At 38.5% G+C, this 19,448-nt stretch overlaps 2 protein-coding genes across 3 annotated transcripts; both read right to left on the bottom strand.

Annotated features, from left to right (window-relative positions):
* Window positions 1-1,824: 1,824 nt before the first annotated feature.
* LOC306824454 (14-3-3 protein beta/alpha-1-like) lies at window positions 1,825-14,445 on the bottom strand. The gene is made up of 6 exons (XM_079344612.1): window positions 14,337-14,445; window positions 11,628-11,939; window positions 8,325-8,448; window positions 5,624-5,787; window positions 5,287-5,382; window positions 1,825-2,678 (listed from the first exon to the last, which is right to left on the bottom strand). Exons 2-6 carry the CDS (start codon window positions 11,928-11,930, stop codon window positions 2,622-2,624), a joined length of 744 nt encoding a protein of 247 aa, XP_079200738.1. The 5' UTR covers window positions 11,931-11,939; window positions 14,337-14,445; the 3' UTR covers window positions 1,825-2,621.
* A 1,911-nt stretch (window positions 14,446-16,356) lies between these two features.
* Window positions 16,357-19,400, bottom strand: LOC306823890 (zinc finger protein 706). Of its 2 annotated transcripts, none has more exons than XM_079343796.1 (3): window positions 19,278-19,377; window positions 18,311-18,480; window positions 16,357-17,889 (listed from the first exon to the last, which is right to left on the bottom strand). In XM_079343796.1, exons 2-3 carry the CDS (start codon window positions 18,443-18,445, stop codon window positions 17,794-17,796), a joined length of 231 nt encoding a protein of 76 aa, XP_079199922.1. In that variant the 5' UTR covers window positions 18,446-18,480; window positions 19,278-19,377; the 3' UTR covers window positions 16,357-17,793. The 2 variants fall into 2 exon arrangements, with proteins under 2 accessions (XP_079199922.1, XP_079199921.1); XM_079343795.1 differs by having other exon boundaries at window positions 17,191-17,889; window positions 18,311-18,459; window positions 19,278-19,400.
* Between the last annotated feature and the right edge of the window lie 48 nt (window positions 19,401-19,448).

Below are 19,448 nucleotides of genomic sequence, written 5' to 3'. Positions count from 1 at the left end.
GACAGACAGAAGACCTGTACCAGACGACCTGAGCAATCTGGATGGTTCGTAGTTAATCAAGAGGTTACTAATGTATGTTTCCCATTAACATGAAGTGCTTTATTAACCAGCAGCAGGATTTTAAAATCTATTCTCTGGCAGCCAGCTAAGACCTCAGAACTGGACTGATGTGATCCATTTTCATGGTTTTGGTGAGGACTCTAGCAGCAGCAGCATTCTGGAACAGCTGCCTGACTGATGTTTTAGGCAGACCTGTAAAGACACTGTAACAGTAATCAAGACAACTGAAGATAAAAGCATGGACAAGTTTTTCCAGGTCTTGCTGGGAAATAAGCCCTCTAATTCTCGATATGTTCTTCAGGTGATAGTAGGCTGATTTTGTCATTGTCTTGATGTGGCTTTTAAAATGTAGGTCTAAGTCCTTTCATGCCTGGTCTGCGATTTTGAGTTTTACTAACTCAAGCTGCGTGCTGACTCTTCGTCGCTCCTCCTTTAAGCAACCTTTAGACACACAAACAGTCCCTGTTCTGTAGGATTCAAACCAGCTTAGTTCTGTGCCAAAACCTCTAATGAAGTTTTCCAGTCGGTTGAGTAATATATTGTAGTCAACTGTGTCGAATGCAGCAGTGAGATCAAGTAAAACTAAACAAAACATATTGACCAGAGCTGTCACAGTGCTGTGTTTTGTCTAAAACCTTACTGCAAGACATCGCTCAATGTCGAAAAGTTATTTAACTTTTGAAAAACGGCTTTTTCGATTGTTTTACTTATAAAAGGAAGATTTTATATAGGCCTGTAATTGTTCATTGACTTTTCTAGATCGTTCTTTTTTAATGCTGGCTTGATGCTGTTTTCAAGACCTGAGGAAAGAGGCACGTTTACAATTTGTAATAGATCTGGGGCCATGAATTGGGTAACTTTTATGAAAAAACCTGTTAGCAGAATACCAATACAGCAGGAGGAATTTAATTTTTTAGTCCTCCAGGTTTTTATGGTTGATTTGATTAAATTGTGTCATGTTGTTTAAACTGGTTTTAAGTGGACACAGCACACATCATGATGTTGAGTTAAAGTTTTGTCTAATTTTCTGGATTTTTCCAGAAAAGGTGGAAAATGTATTACAGGCCCTGGTGGAATGAAATTCAGACGCTACTGACATAGGGTTTGTTAGTCTGTCCACAGTAGCATACAGGCACTAGCAGTATTATTGTTTCTGGTGTTAATGTCAGAGAAGAAGTACTGCCTTGTTCTACTCAGTTGTGAATTATAAACCTGCAATCTCTCTTTGTTTATGCCATAATGAATCTGGAGATTAGATTTACGCCACCTGCGTTCAGCTTTTTGACATGCTCTTTGTCCTCCCCAGACAAGGGAGTTGGCAATCCACTTGAATAATCTCTCTGCCTTTAAGAAGCAACATTTTACTTTCCACTGCTGTTGAAGGGCTACCTTATGATTAGATTGATGTTTGAAGTTGCTGGGTCCAAGTCTGCTTTATATGAAACTACCTAACACCTTTTATTTTTATTTGCTGCTGTATAGATTTTTTTTTAAAATTTAAATTAAACTTTCTATTCACTTTTGTGGGTTTCTCCGTCTCCTTCTGGCCTCCAACTTACTGTCTTTACATTTTATTTAAGTGCCTCATAAAACATCGAGTGACAATTGTAATGGTTTCTGGATTTAACCATCCTAATTTCAGAAAAACTAACTGGTTTAGGATGCATGAAATGCAGATTACCATGGATAGTATTCACAACCCAAAAAACTTCAAAGCTGTTAGACTTCCACAGAGCACCAGTGTAAAACTAAAGGACAAGTGAAAACTTTTAAATTATCTTTTATTTCTCTTGCGTCAAATTACATGTATTCCCCCAAATAGCAGTTATTTTTTTTGGGTGTATGAAAATTCAAAAAAGAAAGAAAAACCCCATTAACAAGGCTAGCCAGCTGACAACAACCTTCCTTACATCAATACAAACTACTTCTTACCAACATGCAGTTTAGGCAAGTATTGAAAGAAACATTAGAATAAAAGACAAAACAAATAGAAATCTTAATTCGAAAAAGCAGTAACTAGATAAGCACATGTTCTTTTTACTGCTGTGCTCATTAAAACATCAACAATACCAAGCTCGTGTGCTCTTTTGTTCTTCAAAGTTATCTATACCTCGTAAATCATACGTAGAAATACAAAAGCAAGTCACCCAAAAGAAAAAACAAATAAAAGTAAAAAGCTGAGAAAATGACAGTAAATGGAATGTAACCTTTGTGTTCCAACAAAATCTTGCCTTTCATCTCCAGGAATCCCCATTACACTTTTACCTTCTGTTTCTTTCCTCTTCCAAAGAACGAACCAAAACAGCTACTGTCTCATACTGCCGAGGAATTCCCACCCACCACCCTCACTACTTTCCCCATCCCCTTTCCCAACTGTTACTATAAAAGATGGAATAGTAAAACGATATAGGAGTGAGGTGAGTGTTAAAAGAACTAAACAGAAAATAGATGGAGAGAGTTGGACGACAACAATGATTAATGAGGTGGTCTCATTGTTGATGATCATGATAGAGTTGAGCTGGATTGATGGCAGGTAAACGGGGAGGACTATGGGGACTGGCTCAATCTCTGGGCTCTTCTGCATCGTCTGCATCAACCTGGTTGTCAGAGGTCCACAGCTATGGAAAAAAAGGAGGATTCATCAGCATCAAGAGAAGCAGCAAGAGGGATAAGAGCAACAGAGTCAAACTGACCTGGGTAACACCTAATCCTAAAGCTTTTGGGATTGTGACCAGAAACACAACACCTCCTGCTCATGTACAAATATGGAATACTTCATAACTGATGTGCATTATATACATAAAAACATTGGCTCTGTTGTACATTTGTCTTTGAGCTGACCATACATATATCAGAAGAGTAACACATTTGAGGAGTGGTGGCAAAGGTGTTACTTTTTAACAAATATTTTTATGGGTTTGGTACTAAAAACGCACAAACAAGCAGGTTAACTATTGTGCTGTGATCGTTCAGTGAGGATTTCATTATAAATGGTTAAACAATAACATCTGGGGTGTGGAGCCTTGCCTCTGTGACCTTTTTCTACTGACCTATTTAAGGAATGGGAACAGAAGTGGGTTTCTGAAGTGGGAACACTTGAACAACACATTGCAATTCTTAGTCAATCAGACTTCTGTGAAATCAAACTGTCCACTAAGGAAGCAACACTGATTTACAATCAATTTCAAATTTTGTTGTACAAACAGAATAGACAACAGGTAGAAATTATAGGCAATTAGCAAGACACCCCCAAATAAAGGAGTGGTTCTGCAGGTGGTGACCCCAGACCACTTCTCATCTCCGATGCTTTCTAGCTGATGTTCTGGTCACTTTTGAATGCTTTCACTCTCGTGGCATCATGAGACGGAGTCCACGACCCACACAAGTGGCTCAGGTAGCGCAGCTCATCCAGGATTGCACATCAATGCGAGCTGTGGCAGGAAGGTTTGCTCTCTGTCAGCATAGTGTCCAGTGCATGGAGGCACTACCAGGAGATAGGCCAGTAAAACAGGAGACGTGGAGGAGGCCGTAGAAGGGCAACAAACCAGCAGCAGGACCGCTACCTCCGCCTTTGTGCAAGGAGGGACAGGAGGAGCACTGCCAGAGACCTACAAAATGACCTTCAGTAGGGATGTGCATGTGTCTGCTCAAACGGTCAGAAACAGACTCCATGAGGGTGGTATGAGGGCCCGACGTCCACAGGTGAGGTTGTGCTTACAGCCCAACACCGTGCAAGATATTTGGCATTTGCCAGTGAACACCAAGATTGGCAAATTCTCCACTGGCACCCTGTGCTCTTCACAGATGAAAGCAGGTTCACACTGAGCACATGTGACAGACGTGACAGAGTCTGGAGACGGTATGGAGAACATTCTGCTGCCTGCAACATCCTCCAGAATGACCGGTTTGGCAGTGGGTCAGAAATGGTGTGGGGTGGCTGCACAGCCCTCCGTGTGCTCCCTAGAGGTAGTCTGACTGCCAATAGGTACAGAGATGAGATCCTTAGACCCCTTGTGAGACCATATGCTGGTGCGGTTGGCCCTGGGTTCCTCCAATTCCAAGACACTGACCTCATGCGGCTGGAGGCTGTCAGCAGTTCTTGTATATCAAGTATTGATGGTATGGGCTGACCCGCCCGTTCCCTAGACCTGAATCCAATTGAGCACATCTGGGACATCATGTCTCGCTCCATCCACCAACGCCACAATGCACCACAGACTGTCCATCCGCCACCTCATCAGGAGCATGACCAGGCGTTGTAGGAGGTCATACAGGCACGTGGAGGCCACACACTACTGAGCCTCATTTTGACTTATTTTAAGGACATCAAAGTTGGATTTGCCTGTAGTGTGTTTTTCCACTTTCATTTTGAGTGATACTCCAAAACTAGACCTCCATTGGTTAATAAATCAGATTTCCATTGATCATTTTTGTGTGATTTTGTTGTCAGCACATTCAACTGTGTAAAGAACAAAGTATTTAATAAGAATACTTCACTCGTTCAGATCGAGGATGTTATTTTAGTGTTCCCTTTATTTTTTGAGCTGTGTAGTATATAGCCCATCCTGACAAGGTTGTTCATACAATGTTTCTGCAACATGTTTTAATAAGATTTATAAACCCCGAACAACACATTAGTCTCCCCTACTGACCAAATGCTGATAATTTATAGAACTCTTTTTTTTATTGCTGTAATCCAGGTTTTGGCAACTTTGGTCACAGCAAGAGCCATATTCATTTAATTCTCAAACTGTAGGAAGCAAAAACGATCAGTCAATAATGTCTCAAATTTAACTCAACATAAAGCAGTGATCAAATATCAGCATTCATTGGTATGTAAAAATCGACCTGAGGGCCACGTTGAGGGATGATGGGGGCCGCATGGGACATTAAAGGAAAGAAGAAGAGAAAAATTAACCTGACCAAAGTAAGGGTAATCAAAATCTGGTCCTGCAATTACAAACTGAAAGCAGTCTTTAAAAGTGTTTTGAACCCTACTACTATCTTTCAGTGTTTCAAGAACATCCTATCAGATGTAAGCTTTCAAAGAATACAAACAAAAACAATGGGGCTTTTCCTCTGCTGTCTACCAAGCTGCAATGAAGGTTTGATTTAATAATTAGTCAACTACATGAAGTTTAATTGCAACAATTTAACAACATTATCTAAAAAAAATAACATATCTTCATTTGAGTTGGTAAATGTTGAACAATCAAACAAACTTACTGTCAAGTTGTCTCTCAGCAGCTGCATGATTAGAGTACTGTCTTTGTACGAATCTTCACTCAGTGTGTCAAGTTCTGCAATGGCATCATCAAAAGCCTGTAGGATTCCACACAAAGTGTTAGCAACTCTCACAAAAGCTGATGCGTGAAAGTAGAATAGGAACAACACTGTTGGTGTGTAAAGGTTTTATTACCATCTCAACATTGTGTGTACAATTATTGTGCATCCAGTCTGACTGGTCCTCACACATACAGTAACTAGTGATTTTGTATGCATGTTTTTTTTTATTTTGGAGTTAAGTATAAAACGTAATGCAACAAAGTGTGAAATAGCTTACACTTTTAGCGAGCTGACAGGCCTCTTCAGGAGAGTTGAGGATCTCGTAGAAGAAAACGGAAAAGTTCAGGGCGAGACCAAGACGGATTGGGTGCGTGGACGGCATATCCTTTTTGCTGATATCGAAGGCATCTTCGTAGGCGTTCTTTGAGTCTTCAATGGTCTCTGAAAGAAATAAAGGGATGAGAATTGTTTAATTTTAACATTATAGCATACAGAGAATGTTTCTCAAAGCATTTTTTAATGCGTTTATTCAGCGTTGTCTTACAGAAGTTTCCATAAGGCCACTTCAAAACTTAGGGAAGCAAACTTAATCTAAAATACTTTTAAGATTTTAGGAAAACATGATCAATAGTGCTCATGTAGCTGTTGGATAACACTACTCACAATAAGTTATGCATATTGTCATTTACATGAATGCTTTTACTTTTGGTCTGAATCATAATGTAATAAGTCATAGTTCCCTTTGATATTACTATCAATGAATGAGAAAAAGCAGCATTTTTATTGGTGCAATATTTATTACCCCAACAATTTAGACGATAACAAAGTTAGCCCCAAATAACCAAAATTGACAGTCAGTAGCGCGCGTTTCCACCAGTTTCTGCAATGACAGCGACGTCTCATGCTCCAAACTAGATTTATGATGTTGTTCTGAGGCAATGCGTTCCACTCCTTGTGCTACATGCAGCTCTGCCAGGTCACGTGGGGGTGGGGTACGAGCATCTGACTGCCTGCTACCGACCTGAAGGCGCGCTATTGCCATGTGGTGCTGCTTGTCCGTTAAGTGGCGCTGTGTGTTCATGGCTGCTTGAATGATGAACCGGTAATGACTTACTGAAAATAACAGCTTTTTATATACCCCCAGAATGTTGAAATTGATGCCCCATTGAAAAGGCCTGTCTTTTTGTATTGGCCCCAATATGTAAGGCACACTGTACACAGTGAGACCATTACATGGAAAACACAAAATGAGATGTGTTAATCACAAGAATACTATTTCCTTCCTATCCCAAAAATCACTGAAGTGAAACTATCAGAAGGTAGGGTAGTTTAGTCCCCAGTATACTGCCAGTATTTGAGGGAGAGCCTATCTTACTGTGACTTTGTATGAAACCCGCCGAGGAACTTACAATATCCCTGACTTATTGTGAGTAGTGCAAATACATCTTTATGGAAAGTATTGGCAAGACCATTTCCTGAGTAGAATATGAAAAGGGGTTTTAGTTGATCAGTGTATAGCCCCGTTTCCACCGAGCGGTCCGGCTTGGTTCGTCTTGGTACGGCGTGCATTTTGCCGCGTTTCCATAGACTAATCCCGGGAAAGATTCCCAAATAACCGATCTGTACCGTCCCATTTGTTGAGATCCTTCTGTTGGAGTGCCAAGAATGTCGAGCCGACCCGAAAAGGTGGAGCTAAACACTGCAGTCCGTTGATTGGTTGAAAGAATCGTCACTTCCTATGTGACGTCGGCAAACAAAATGCCACCGTCTTTAAACCATACACAGCTGGTTGTTTACGTCTGTATTTCTCCTCGCGGCACACGGCCTTCTCTGAAACAAAACTTGATTGAGTTTTGTAATAAAGAGTCACATGCCAATGCCTAAGTGGATGAACTGCTGGATGTCTCCAGAGTTGGTTTTGATTGTGTAGTGTTTTTCTCCTTTGTTGAATTTATTAGTTAGCAGTTAGCTGTTAGCTGCTATCATATGATGCTATTTACATAGCGGCTATCGGCATCTGGCTTATACGCCGCTTACCAAATAGGGCACAGTGGCTGTGGAAACGCAAAATGGGATTGGGCTTAATCAAACCAAACCGTACCGATCCGTACCGCTGTGTGGAAACGAGGCTTAATAGTAACTCCCCTGTATTCCATAGATGATTTAAATGCTACCACCTGCAAGTTCACCTACAAGCCTCCTTTTTTGTTTCAAACATCCTGTGACTTTCACTTTTGAAATAGATGCACGAAGAGATTAATGGGGGAGACATGCCAGTTAAGGAACGGGAGGCATTACAGTCGGTTCCACACAGTGGTTTTGAACTCTTTGTCCGTGTGAATCAATGAACAAGGCTGTTTCTCTTTATTACTCATAATTATTAGATAAGGGGTCATATTTTCAAATTGGTGAACGCAATGGGCTTCTATACACGTGGTGTTCTTTCAAAAGATTACTTCTGCAGCACTTCTAAAATACACGTCAAGTGCTTTTCATCATCACCACCAGCATGACTAGGGGGAGGGAAGTGAGACAATCGTGCGTGAGATTCAACACTTGTTTGTTTGGGAGGGGAGAACGTGCAGGCGAGGATGCTGTTCCCCACCCACAGGCCTCCAGATATGTTAAGCAAAGATCTAAATTTATTTCACTTTGCTTTGCTCACATTTGCTATTTGACATTGTGTCCTTAAGTTATCTTTTACTTGCTGCAGAAAACGGTTGCAGCTTGCAGCTTGAAATGGCAGTCCGAATAGGCCATATTAGGCTGATGTAATCAGCACTGAGGAGGATCTGCAAGAAAGCATTTGACTTACTTAAGTGTTCATTTAATAGGATCTTTCTTAATCTTATTTGGCGAGACTGGGAGTTGTAGATGTTCATCCTACATGCCAGTTTTCAAGATACTGAACACACACCAAAATCATGAAAACTCAAATCTGTATCACAATCAGAAAAAGAACTTTTCAAACATCTTACTTTTCTTGCCCTCTCCTGAAGCCACCTCAGCCAGATAGCGGAAATAATCTCCTTTCATTTTCAAATAAAAGACTTTACTATCCTTTTCAGTGGCTCTCGGAATGAGATATGTGTCCAAGAGGCCCTGTGACAGAAACGACAAACAATAGACACAGAACACTATTAGAACAGATGTTTTTTTATCCAGTAAAATGTAAAGAGAAACATCTGCATTCAAAAAGGCAGTATGAGTTCAAAAAAGTGATTCATGCATGTTTTCACAATTCACAAGACTGCCCTTCACTTGATGACCCTCTTCACTGAAAACAAGCTTCGTAAGTACACGCGCTGCGTTTGTGCTCCAACTGCAATCCAACCACATCATTTAATGCATTACTGCTGAAGTGTTTGTGTCAGTGGCTCAGGCTGTTTCAATGTCATTGCAGCACTTTAAGCAGCACTTATTTTCTGTCTTTTTTCGTAATCAACACTTTCCTGTCAAAACACAAACACTTGGTGTTCATTAAATTAAAATGATTATGAAACAACTACTCTATATGTACAGCAATCAAAACTTATAATGAAATCCAATTACCTACAAGGTGCCAGAAACAGAAAAGCTAGCCTTGTAACATTTTGTGAATAGAGTAAAGGCTGTGCCTGGTTTGGGTCTCATATTCAGACAGTTCCAGAAATCCACAGACTGTTATCCATGATCTGTCCATGTTGTACCAGCAAATACTTTCCTTAGGTTGAGCTTTCTCTCCAAATGATAACCCCCTGTCTCTGTCAGATCAGGGGACATCATTTTACATTATCTTTACTGTGGTGAATCCTACCACTGCCAGGTCTGTGGTCTTCAAGACAAGTGGTTTAAAATGTGTTTTTGGTATCTGAAAAGGTCACCTTAATGGAAAGTAATGCATTTATACTAGTACAAGTGAACAATACAAAGTCAGGGAGGTTTAGTAAAAGAGTTTGTGCCTTGTTTTAAACCTGGACAGTGACAGGAACGGAAGAGCTGATTTCTAATCAGCCAGCTATGGGTTTAAAATTTGAATACAATTAATTAACGGCAAGATATACATTGTTACCACGAGGCTCAATTCAGAATTATACCCATCACTAATTTACTAACACCACAAGGGGAGTGCTTTTTTCCCCAGCACATTTAAATACACTTCTTCATCATTTGAAAGCAAAAAATTTTCAACCTCCCAGAATGAGGGTAGAAACAAGCTGGCTACCTCAAATAGCCACAAGGCTTTAGCACAAGAAGCTATACCACAGATGCTTCAGATGGGAGAGAGAGAGAGGACGGGAGTGCTGATGAAAGATGGTGGGGGCAGAGAAGAGAGGAGAGAACCATGCTGCTGAACTCCTGATGAGCTCTTGCCTAGTAAGTAGGTCACTCACACAGCCCAGTCAAGTCCTATACAACATAAGCAAGTGCAACTAGCTGAAAGTGTAATTCCATTAAATATTGATTCACCAATGGTTTGCAATAAATTTTAACCCAATTCAAAATTGGTTCAGGACATCTATTGTGTTGTCAAAACTAAGGCATGTTCTAAGCCTAATAAAAGCACAGTCAAAAAGTGTATATTTACAGTTATGTTTGTGACGTGTTTGATGTACACTTTAGAGCGTACTGTGCATTAATGTATCCTCCCTGGAATGTTGTAAAGTGTATGTCACTTTATCCTTATGAAAGAATAAAGTGAAATAGATTTTGGAATCAGTCTGTCAGTCTAAACAAATGTTGACATAATATAACAAATGTCAGAAGGTACTGTAATGAATTCTGTGAGTAGTTCTGTCATCTATGTATATCATTTACAATGTTGAAGCATATTGATAAATATTGATTCCAAACTTGGTTGGATCAAATCATGACCCAAAGAACTAAAATCCAATTTATTTGTAGTTATTGAACCAAGCTTAAAAGAAAACTATGCATACATCTGTATAACATAACTGTTCCTCTCACTTCATTATAGCCCCTCCCCTTTACCCAGTTTACTGAATAAAAGTTAAATGGAGAACCAGCCTAAGCCTCTTCAAACGTTCATCATGTTTTACCTTTTTTGTTATTAACTCCATGGTTACTATTTTATGCAGGTGTGTGGATGTTGGCCTCGATCAACTACAGTTCATTAAAACTTATCTCCTTACCTCTACATACTGCTGAAACTGTTTTGGTACACATTTATTAGTCTACTTGTGTTCTTCTGGTGCCATCTCCCATTATTATGTACAATAAAATGAATACCATAGAGAAAGAACTGTTTAAAGGTATGCGCTGTAATCCCATTTTGATCAATGCATGCCTCTTTTAGAGTACGTCAACTTTCCTTCACATCATTAAATAAGGCCATTGACACAGGAACAAACATGTTTGATAGGTATATTATACATATCCCTGTTGTACAGCCTCCTCCTCTGCCCTCTTTACTGTCATCCCTCTCTATTTTGGTCTCCATACAGCTGAAGTGAAGGTCAGCAAGCCAGATCACTGGTGGCTCAGCTCCTGTCATTATGGGATTAGGGCCTGGTGAGTCACCAGGCAGATAAGGCACAGGCTGAGTGAGGAGAAAATAGTAGACGTCTGTTCTGTCTAGTCTTTACTCAACAGTGTAATGAACACAGGCACCTTAAATTTATGTTGTTAATGTCTTCTTTCATGTCACGAAAACTAAGTACATTTGAATTTCTATGTGAAAAGAAGTTTCTTATATTTGAAACAGCTAAGCCTCAGTGATTTTGTTTGTGAAACTACATTTTTAATTTTACCAACTAAATAAATGAAGATTAACATAAATTCAGACGGAATGATAAATTACCCCATTTACTTTCAAAATGAAATAAAATGTGTGCATTTACATTGACTGAAAAATATGAGTATTAACCCAGCCTTAACATAAGAACTACCGAGAAAATGTCCACAAATAATTTTGCTTAGAAACTAGAAAATCTAAGATCATAGCCATCAAGTTGATGGGCTCAAAATCGTAGTTTTAGTATAAAACAAAGTTAAAATGAAAGAATTCAATCGAGTTGATAATTTCTCCAGAGTCTAGATGCCAGTTTACAAAGTGAGTGACGTTTCATTTTAATACTGTAAAGGTAATTCAGATCATTGTTTCAGTGTTTCAGGAGCACTGACCAGAAAATGTCTTCACCTTGATATTCAATGTTTTATTCTTTCCATAACAGTCCTTTCAGGTCTTTAAATGGTTGCAATGAACCTTACCGTTGGATACCCGCGTCTATTGAGATCAAAGCTTTAACAGGTTCATTATGATGATAATATATCATTCTCACCAGCACATCCTGACAGATATCTTTCAGCTCCTTCTCAATCTTTTCCCGGTACTCTTTGGCCATGGCCTGCTTCCTCTCACTGCCATCCGCCTTTTGCTCAATGCTGGACACCACACGCCATGAGGAGCGACGGGCACCCACCACATTCTTATATGCCACTGACAGCAGGTTACGCTCCTCATTTGACAGCTGGTCGGTCTCTTCTGTTACTTGTTTCATTGCCGCAGCCATGTCATCATAGCGTTCAGCCTGCTCGGCCAGCTTGGCCTTTTGCACAAGTTCCTTCTGGGGTGCCTCGCTCATGGCTGCTCACTGGGCAAAGGAAAACAGAGGACATATTAAGGTGAGTAAAATAAATGTCCCAGAAGGATATACTTGACATTTGAAACAGTGCAGTGTTCATAAGAACAAACTATTACAAATACTTAGGACAAAAGACTGTAAAAAAAAATGTAATTCCTTAAATAAAAAACAAATTATCTGTGAAGTCTCAGGCAAAAAAATTTAAATCTGTATTTGCTCTTGAATGAGTTCATCCCTCAACTTTCGTTCACTCAGTCCACTCAACCAGCTAAACAGGTTAAACGAAAGCTGTGGGTTATGATGCAACGACTGTTCTGGATGCTTGCTGGAATCTTTAGGAAGTACTTGTACAAGCAAACACGGATGTACAACATGATGGTTGGACTATGGGAATGCAAACAGATAAATGGACAGGGGAGGGGCCATCAACTACATACAGCAACAGGGGTATTTTTATATACTCAAACTTTGAAATGCAGCTTTGTTTCTAAATAATGGTGCATTATAAAACAATCTGCCAGGCCAATAAGCAATTTAGACTGAGAAAAGTGGCCATAGAAAGAGTAGCATGTGAGTAAGCAGTGTAGCATGCTTCTGTAAGGAGTAAAGTAAAATGCCAAAAGACAATTGTAAGTTTGTGTCAACTTGACAAAATACACATTCTTTACACTAGATCAATTACCTGAATGACCCATACACAATAGCCTGCAGGCTTTCAAAAATCAATCACTTTTTTCCATTACAGATTGCATATAGTGTCCTAAGTTGAAATGTGCTCAAAGAGACAAAACTAAACCAATTTGTAATGCAGTTTTCACTCTTTTTGAATTAAAAAAATAATTGTATCCAAAAAAGAAGAATAAAAGAAACCCTATAATCAATTAATTTTATTTATCCATCTTCCTCACCAAACTACCTTATTTTTGAGTGAACGTGACTTTGTTTTGCTTTTCAAAACAAAAAAACAAAAAAAGTTGTTGGAAGTTTGTTGCATGTACACTAAGCCTGTATCACTTGTGCTTAAAAGAAACTAAAGTTTATTTTTGAAGCACTCGCCACCACACAGTGTTGATCAATATAATTTTAGCCAAAATCTGAAATGCAAAGCAGATTTGATGAGATTTTTTTCCCAGATCAGCAAAAGCAGAAGGGTGAGATACCTAAAGACATGATGCAACATGGCCCGTGGCCAAACCGGGTGTGTGCACATTTGGTTAAATAAATAATTACGAAACTAAAAGTAGCGTCGCAGTTCAACTCTAACTAACGCCATGGGTGAAAGGAAAAGTCTTTCCGCCTAAATGGCCATGTATAGTTGAAGATAAAAGTAATTTATCCAGGACAAATACTGATATTGCCCCTCTTGTGAACGTGCATACAGGAGCTCATGAACAGTATAAATATGCGTGCGCGCGCGCTCGCTCACATTCATTCACTCACACACACACACCACACCCATTCCTGTACCTGTGGCTCACCCAAAAAAGAAAAAAAAATAAAGTACGAAATTCTAGCATATTGATTTGATAAATACCAGTTATTCTTTCTCTACTGGTTCCAAAGGCGCTTGTATTTAATTCACGTGTATAATTCTAATGAGAAACACCATTAGAGGAGAGAAAAGCCACCGCCACATTACAGGCCTCGTGACCAGTTTCCAGTATGGCGCCGAATACTTCCTGAAACATAAGCATTTCAAGCCGGACAGTTTTTAAAACTTGGATTATGGGCGTTATAAAAACAAACATTTTGTCCTAGAACCTGGTCACACTGAAGGTGTGAACAAAATCATTCTATCTTCTGTGGTTAAGTCGAGCCGGTCTAAGCTGTATTGGTTAGATAACCCTTAAAGGGTTGTTTGGTCTAATGGCTACATCTGGCTGCTGATAATCACATCTTTGACTATCATCGTTATTTAAAGGTTAATGAAGTGCACAACATGTAAAGGAATCCTAACACTAGCATTTTTTGAGGCGTACTAAGTAGCACTCAAAGCTAAAGTGTCAAACCAAAAATAGGAAATACCTTACGCATAATTTTTAAACGGTATTTAACTACATAAAAAAACAACAAAAAACCCCACTTACTATATGCTATGAGCATAAGTGGTCAACACATAAAATCAACAGGTTTAATGTTTGGAGCCAAGTATGAAACACCTCTTCAGCCATCGACCTGACACACCTTCCCCGTGTGATGGAGACCAGACATTAGACAGATCCCGAACTGCAGCTAAGCTAACCATTGTTCTTTGATACGATGATTGTCGCCGCAACGTACAGTCTCGGAGACAACTGTAGACAATGCAGTCCCATCAAAACTGTATTTTACAATAACATACAAGACTTAACGATAAATTGTGCAAATGTACAACTGTAGTTTTAAAAGCTGTTAGTCCTTACATACCTGAGTACTGGCAGATAGCAGTGATGAAGTACCAAGCTACAGCTGATTCTCTCAGCCCCTCTGTCTGAATGCCGTCCACGGGGTTTCCCTCCAATCACAGAAGTCCAAGGCAGTACCAGAGCTGGGGGGGGGGGGGGGGGGGGGGGGGGGGGCTGACGTCAAAAAAGTTACCATGGCAACCGATAAGTAGACATGGCGGGAGTTGTAGTTTCTGACTAACTATAATGTCTCCAACGTCTATCCTTCCGTTTTTTGTGGAGTTAGCCTATGTTATAGTCTATGTTTATAAGGCGTATCTAATTACAGATACATCAACAATTGAGAAAAAATGATTGTACATAATGTCGTCAATAAAAGTAAAACATTTTTAAAATGCTAGTACAACTCCCCTAATTTAAATTGATTTCATGAAGGACCCTTTATGCATTACAGGTGGGAAAAACAGCAAATTATTACTAACACTTAAAGGAACTCTAAAGCCTTGGATAGCACACATTATACTGAAGCTGTGACACAGATCTATGGCATGGAAATAGTATTCGGGTCATATTTTCTCTCGGGATCACCAACATCCTCTGCTACCAGAGCAACATATCCAACCAAAAACAAAGTCGTGCCTGGACAGCATTCACAAGAATTTGTTTTTTAAACTGACAACATTAAAACAAGTAGATCACATGGCACAGTCACATACTATGTTGCTGAATAGAGAATACTATTTCAGCATTCTGATTGGTTTCAAGGGGAAATAGTGAATCTATTTCTGACCCATCACATGTTTCTCCCTCAGGCAATCTTGTAACCTATTTAAGAGAAGATCTGAATTTCTGGTAGTATATGCAACAGTTTTAAAAAATACTTCTGTATCTTGTCATGCTGTTTGTATGTTACTAGAACAGAGGACTTTCACATTGAGGGGAAATGTAAGGTGAGTAGGGTTTAAGACGTTTAACCAGTTAGGTGAGTTTCACTTATTCTAACTACCTTGAGAGCACACATGTATACTATTTACTGTTTAGCACAATAGTTTTCATGGAAACAGCCCTGATATTAATCAATTAAGAGCTTTAAACTTGCAATTTACTAAGTTTAGTTTAACATATCATTTGTGTGCCGTTAGTATCTTAGTGGCCTTTAACTAGGAAGATTGACCTTAAATTATTCTTCTCCAAATAATTGATTAAACAAGAAATTAGTTTGTTCAAATCAGCAGGGGTACAAAACATTTATGACACAAGCTAGAGGTGTGGAGTTTGAAAGACATGGGTGTTTACCAGTCAGGTGCTCCAATCAAAAAAAAAAGCATGTTGATGCATTAATTGAAATGTAGGATCTACCGGGATGGAATGAGATGCATGTGGGACTAAGAATGAAACTTTTAAAATACCTTACAATACTAGCTCACAATATACACCTGTTAATTTATGGTTAAATACAGAGATACGTGCCTCTTTTTGCCTTTATCCTTAATACACAAACACTCACATCAACCAACCATGAGACACTATCAGCAGATGATATTATCAAAAAACAGTAATTTTAACTTCTTTTTTTTATTAATGATCTTCACCTCAGATCTCTTACACATTTTATCACCTGGCTTGGGAGTATGTTACAGGGACTTTTTTAATTCCTCACTATGGTTAGCTATATCAGTATTATTTTTCTATATTAATAGTCAAACTTATGGCCTTCGATAGAAGGGATTTCAAAAAGCTCCACTCACAATTTGATAATGCTGTAATTCCTCCTAAAACTGAACTGTAAACACTAGAATCCTACAATCCAGATATGGAATTTTTAAAAATGAAATTAAAAATGCAACAAATCAGACTGTACATTAAAAATCAATTGTAAAAAATCTAGTGTGTGGTGGGGGTGTCTCCATCTGAATGGATGAGTGGGGCAGAATTGTTCTTGGTTGCGAGATGATTTATGATTAACTACAGCACCCATGTGAATTGCCATTAGACAACGATCACACATACAGAAATAAAAACAATATGCAGAAATGAGGAAAAAAGACAAGGAAAGTTTTTTTTTTTTTTTTACAAAAGTAACACCTTTATAAGGTCTTTACAGAACATGATATGGACAAAGATACACTGTAATTATACAAAAGTAAAAACATGGCTGGTGGTCAGTCCAGACTTTAGCACAGTGATAAAATGTGTCAGTGGTTAATGACCAGTAGATTCATTTCAAGTGTACTGAAAATACATCCCTCTATAAATGAATTCTCTTATACCGTTATAACAGACTAATAAATAACTTTATAAAAACTAAAGTTAACTTACAGTGTTATGACTTTTAATACTTAGTGAAAATACTTTCACTTCACCATGACGAGATGCACTGCAAAACGAGGGACTGCGCTAAAGATCCTTTTAAGATACAATATTAAGATGATACACAGCAAAGTAAAAAAGTGGTGAAGTAACTCATTATCAATCACTTATCATATAACACAGAACAATTTCACATACTTCTCATAGAAATGACACCCTGGGAGGATGGACGTAGTGTAATTATGAAAAACATCCAGTGCTAACTCGTATAATCACCTTCTGCTACTCTTCAGACCTAATCTTGAAGGATCAAATCTTTAATGTTAAATGCATCATCATGTTGCTCTAAGAAAACAGCACGGTAAGATATTGTGTTATGGAAGGGTTTGTTACGAGTAGACATCATTGACCAATCATTTAAATCTCTGCTGAATACAAGTAACCTGCAAGGTCGAATTGAACTACAAACAATTCATAAAATTCTGAGGGGAAATCTAATCATCAATTTCAGTGCCTGTGTGTGTGTATATATATATACACACACATTATATATACATTATATTCTACAAATAAACAAAAACTACGGATTAAAAATAATATCTATTGAGGAAAGGTAAAATATAAGTGCATAGTTAGAGTTAGAGTGAATCTACTCAAAAGGTAGTGATGAAACATCACATCACAATATGAAGTTCCAAGTAATTCTTAATAAACTCTTTTGATGACAATGATAAGCATTTTATAAACCAATTCATTTTTTGGTCTTTTAAATTCATAGCTTGTCACATGTAAGAGCCCTGAGATAGTGTTTTAATAAGAGAGCCAATAAGCAAGGTAGTTTTGTAAGCTCTACATTTTAAAATGATCAGATAGAAATATTGCATACAATCAAAGGTGAAAGGTATCATCTTCAAGCACAAACCAATTCAGCTGTTTGTCGCTGTTCAGAATCAGCATTATAGCAAAGTCTCACAGGTTAAGAAAGTAAGAAAAAAAAACAATATAGAGAAAAGACAAGGGCAGACAGACAGGTGATGTCCCTGCAGTATCAACTACACAATTAGGCAGCATAAGAAAGAGATAAAATAATACTTCGGATTTGTCACCTGTAACATTGTAAAATGTTAAAGACTGTGTGGAATCATATTCATGAGAGGGAGGTGAATCTGTTACGCCTCGACACCGACCAACTCTGGTGGCATTGGGGACTTTGGATGCTTGCTTTCAAAGTGCTGCTTAAAGGTCTTCGGGTCAGGCATTTGTGTCTGAGGAAGTGTACACAAGAGAAAAATGGTTAAATTATAAATAAAGAATTTACACATCTCATAACTGTCTCGACTCCTGCATGGAACGACGTCACTGTGAACACAAGACTATCCAATGTACAAATTATCAAAACATCAAAAGTCATCAAAACAGTTTGTTGTTGGGTATATGTTACTTACAGCTGGGAGAAAAATTCCATGTGAAGTAAGCTGATTCATTTCAAGCAATGGCTGAATACTACTTTCAACAGTGTCTTCAATTTTTTTCTAAGGCCCTTTATTGATAGCAATGTAATTTATCTCAGTAACAAAAAACCACAAGGCTTCTTTCCCCTCCCCACACCAGTTTCATCCCTACGTCATAGTTAAATGACACCATAAAGGAAGAACTATCTGCTCTGCTTTTCTCCTGAGCACATACCCGACACACAGTGCATGTGTATACTAAAGCAGCCATAGCTGCTGCTTTCTGGTCATGGCCTTTGCTCTTCTTGATGTCTGCTTGCTTTTTGGCATTCTTCTGCTGGGACTGGAACTTCTGGTGCCCACGGGCCATATCTGACGCTATACCTGAAGAGATTATATGGAACACTATTAAGAAGTTAATTAAAAAATGAAACATTAAGTTATTGAGGCACTAACTGAAAGCCAAAATAAAAGTTGCCACTTCAGAAGACTAAAACTAGGTAATTAACAATCTGAGTCCAGATTTCTAAAAGATCAATGGACATAAATGTGTGCATACAGCAGAGAATGTGTACCATCCTCTAGAAGTAGGTTAATTGTTACTTTTTGGGTCACAGGAGAAAAAAAAAGTCAATCAAGTTCAAAATTTCCCCAAAGAAAATCGGGCTGGATAAGATAATAGTAGAAGTAGGTCAGCTGATATAGACTTCAGCTGTATATGAACTTTGTTTCTGGCACAACAAAGGACATTATCTTTATACTAGTGTCCATCAGCACTGAGAAGATGAGTATCTAATAAAAGAAGCAGAAGTTGGATTGCTCCTCACTTACAACAAAAAAATAATTACGCAAAAAAAAAACAAAAAAAAAACCTTTTTTTTCCCTTCAATATTGACCTCACATCTTTACCCAACTACAACTTGGATGCTGATATCAGGGAAAACACTCGCTAACTTCTCCCTGCCATCAAATGTTTTGGAGGAGACATGAACGTCTTACTAACATAAACCTAACAAAGCACAATAAAGCATGCGTTTCAACTCCACCATGTGAAGAGAGACATGCTGTTAGCTTTTTGCTTTAGCTTAAGCTAGTTTAGATAGCTTAGCTTAAATGACATGGAGGAAAACAGATAGAAATTTGGGTTAGATTGATATACATGGATACAACAAGCCAAAACAAATATTATTCAAATGTCTTACCAGTCAATAATAAATGTAAAGTACAGATAGCCCTCAAAATAATTGTTAAGAAATGCCAAGTAAAATCCTCCAGACCCTTTGCTGCCGCTTCCAGTGGTTGTTGTAACTACTGCACTACTGCGCATGCGCAAGATGCCTTCATCTGTATCTGCAGACAATCAGCGCCTCATC

This window comes from Symphodus melops, assembly GCF_947650265.1.
Source record: "Symphodus melops genome assembly, chromosome: 5".
Taxonomy (NCBI): domain Eukaryota; kingdom Metazoa; phylum Chordata; class Actinopteri; order Labriformes; family Labridae; genus Symphodus; species Symphodus melops.
This window is presented reverse-complemented; position numbering and strand designations above follow the sequence as displayed.

What these genes read in the sequence shown, in the direction of transcription:
- LOC306824454 (XM_079344612.1), bottom strand. Translation starts at nt 11,930, where the DNA reads ATGAGCGAGGCACCCCAGAAGGAACTTGTGCAAAAGGCCAAGCTGGCC. An exon ending in TTCAGGAGAGGGCAAGAAAA is followed by an intron (nt 5,788 to 8,324) that starts GTAAGATGTTTG and finishes TATTTCTTTCAG; the next exon opens with AGACCATTGAAGACTCAAAG. An exon ending in TGCTGAGAGACAACTTGACA is followed by an intron (nt 2,679 to 5,286) that starts GTAAGTTTGTTT and finishes TTTTTTCCATAG; the next exon opens with CTGTGGACCTCTGACAACCA.
- LOC306823890 (XM_079343795.1), bottom strand. Translation starts at nt 18,445, where the DNA reads ATGGCCCGTGGGCACCAGAAGTTCCAGTCCCAGCAGAAGAATGCCAAA. An exon ending in ACACATGCACTGTGTGTCGG is followed by an intron (nt 17,890 to 18,310) that starts GTATGTGCTCAG and finishes ACACTTCCTCAG; the next exon opens with ACACAAATGCCTGACCCGAA.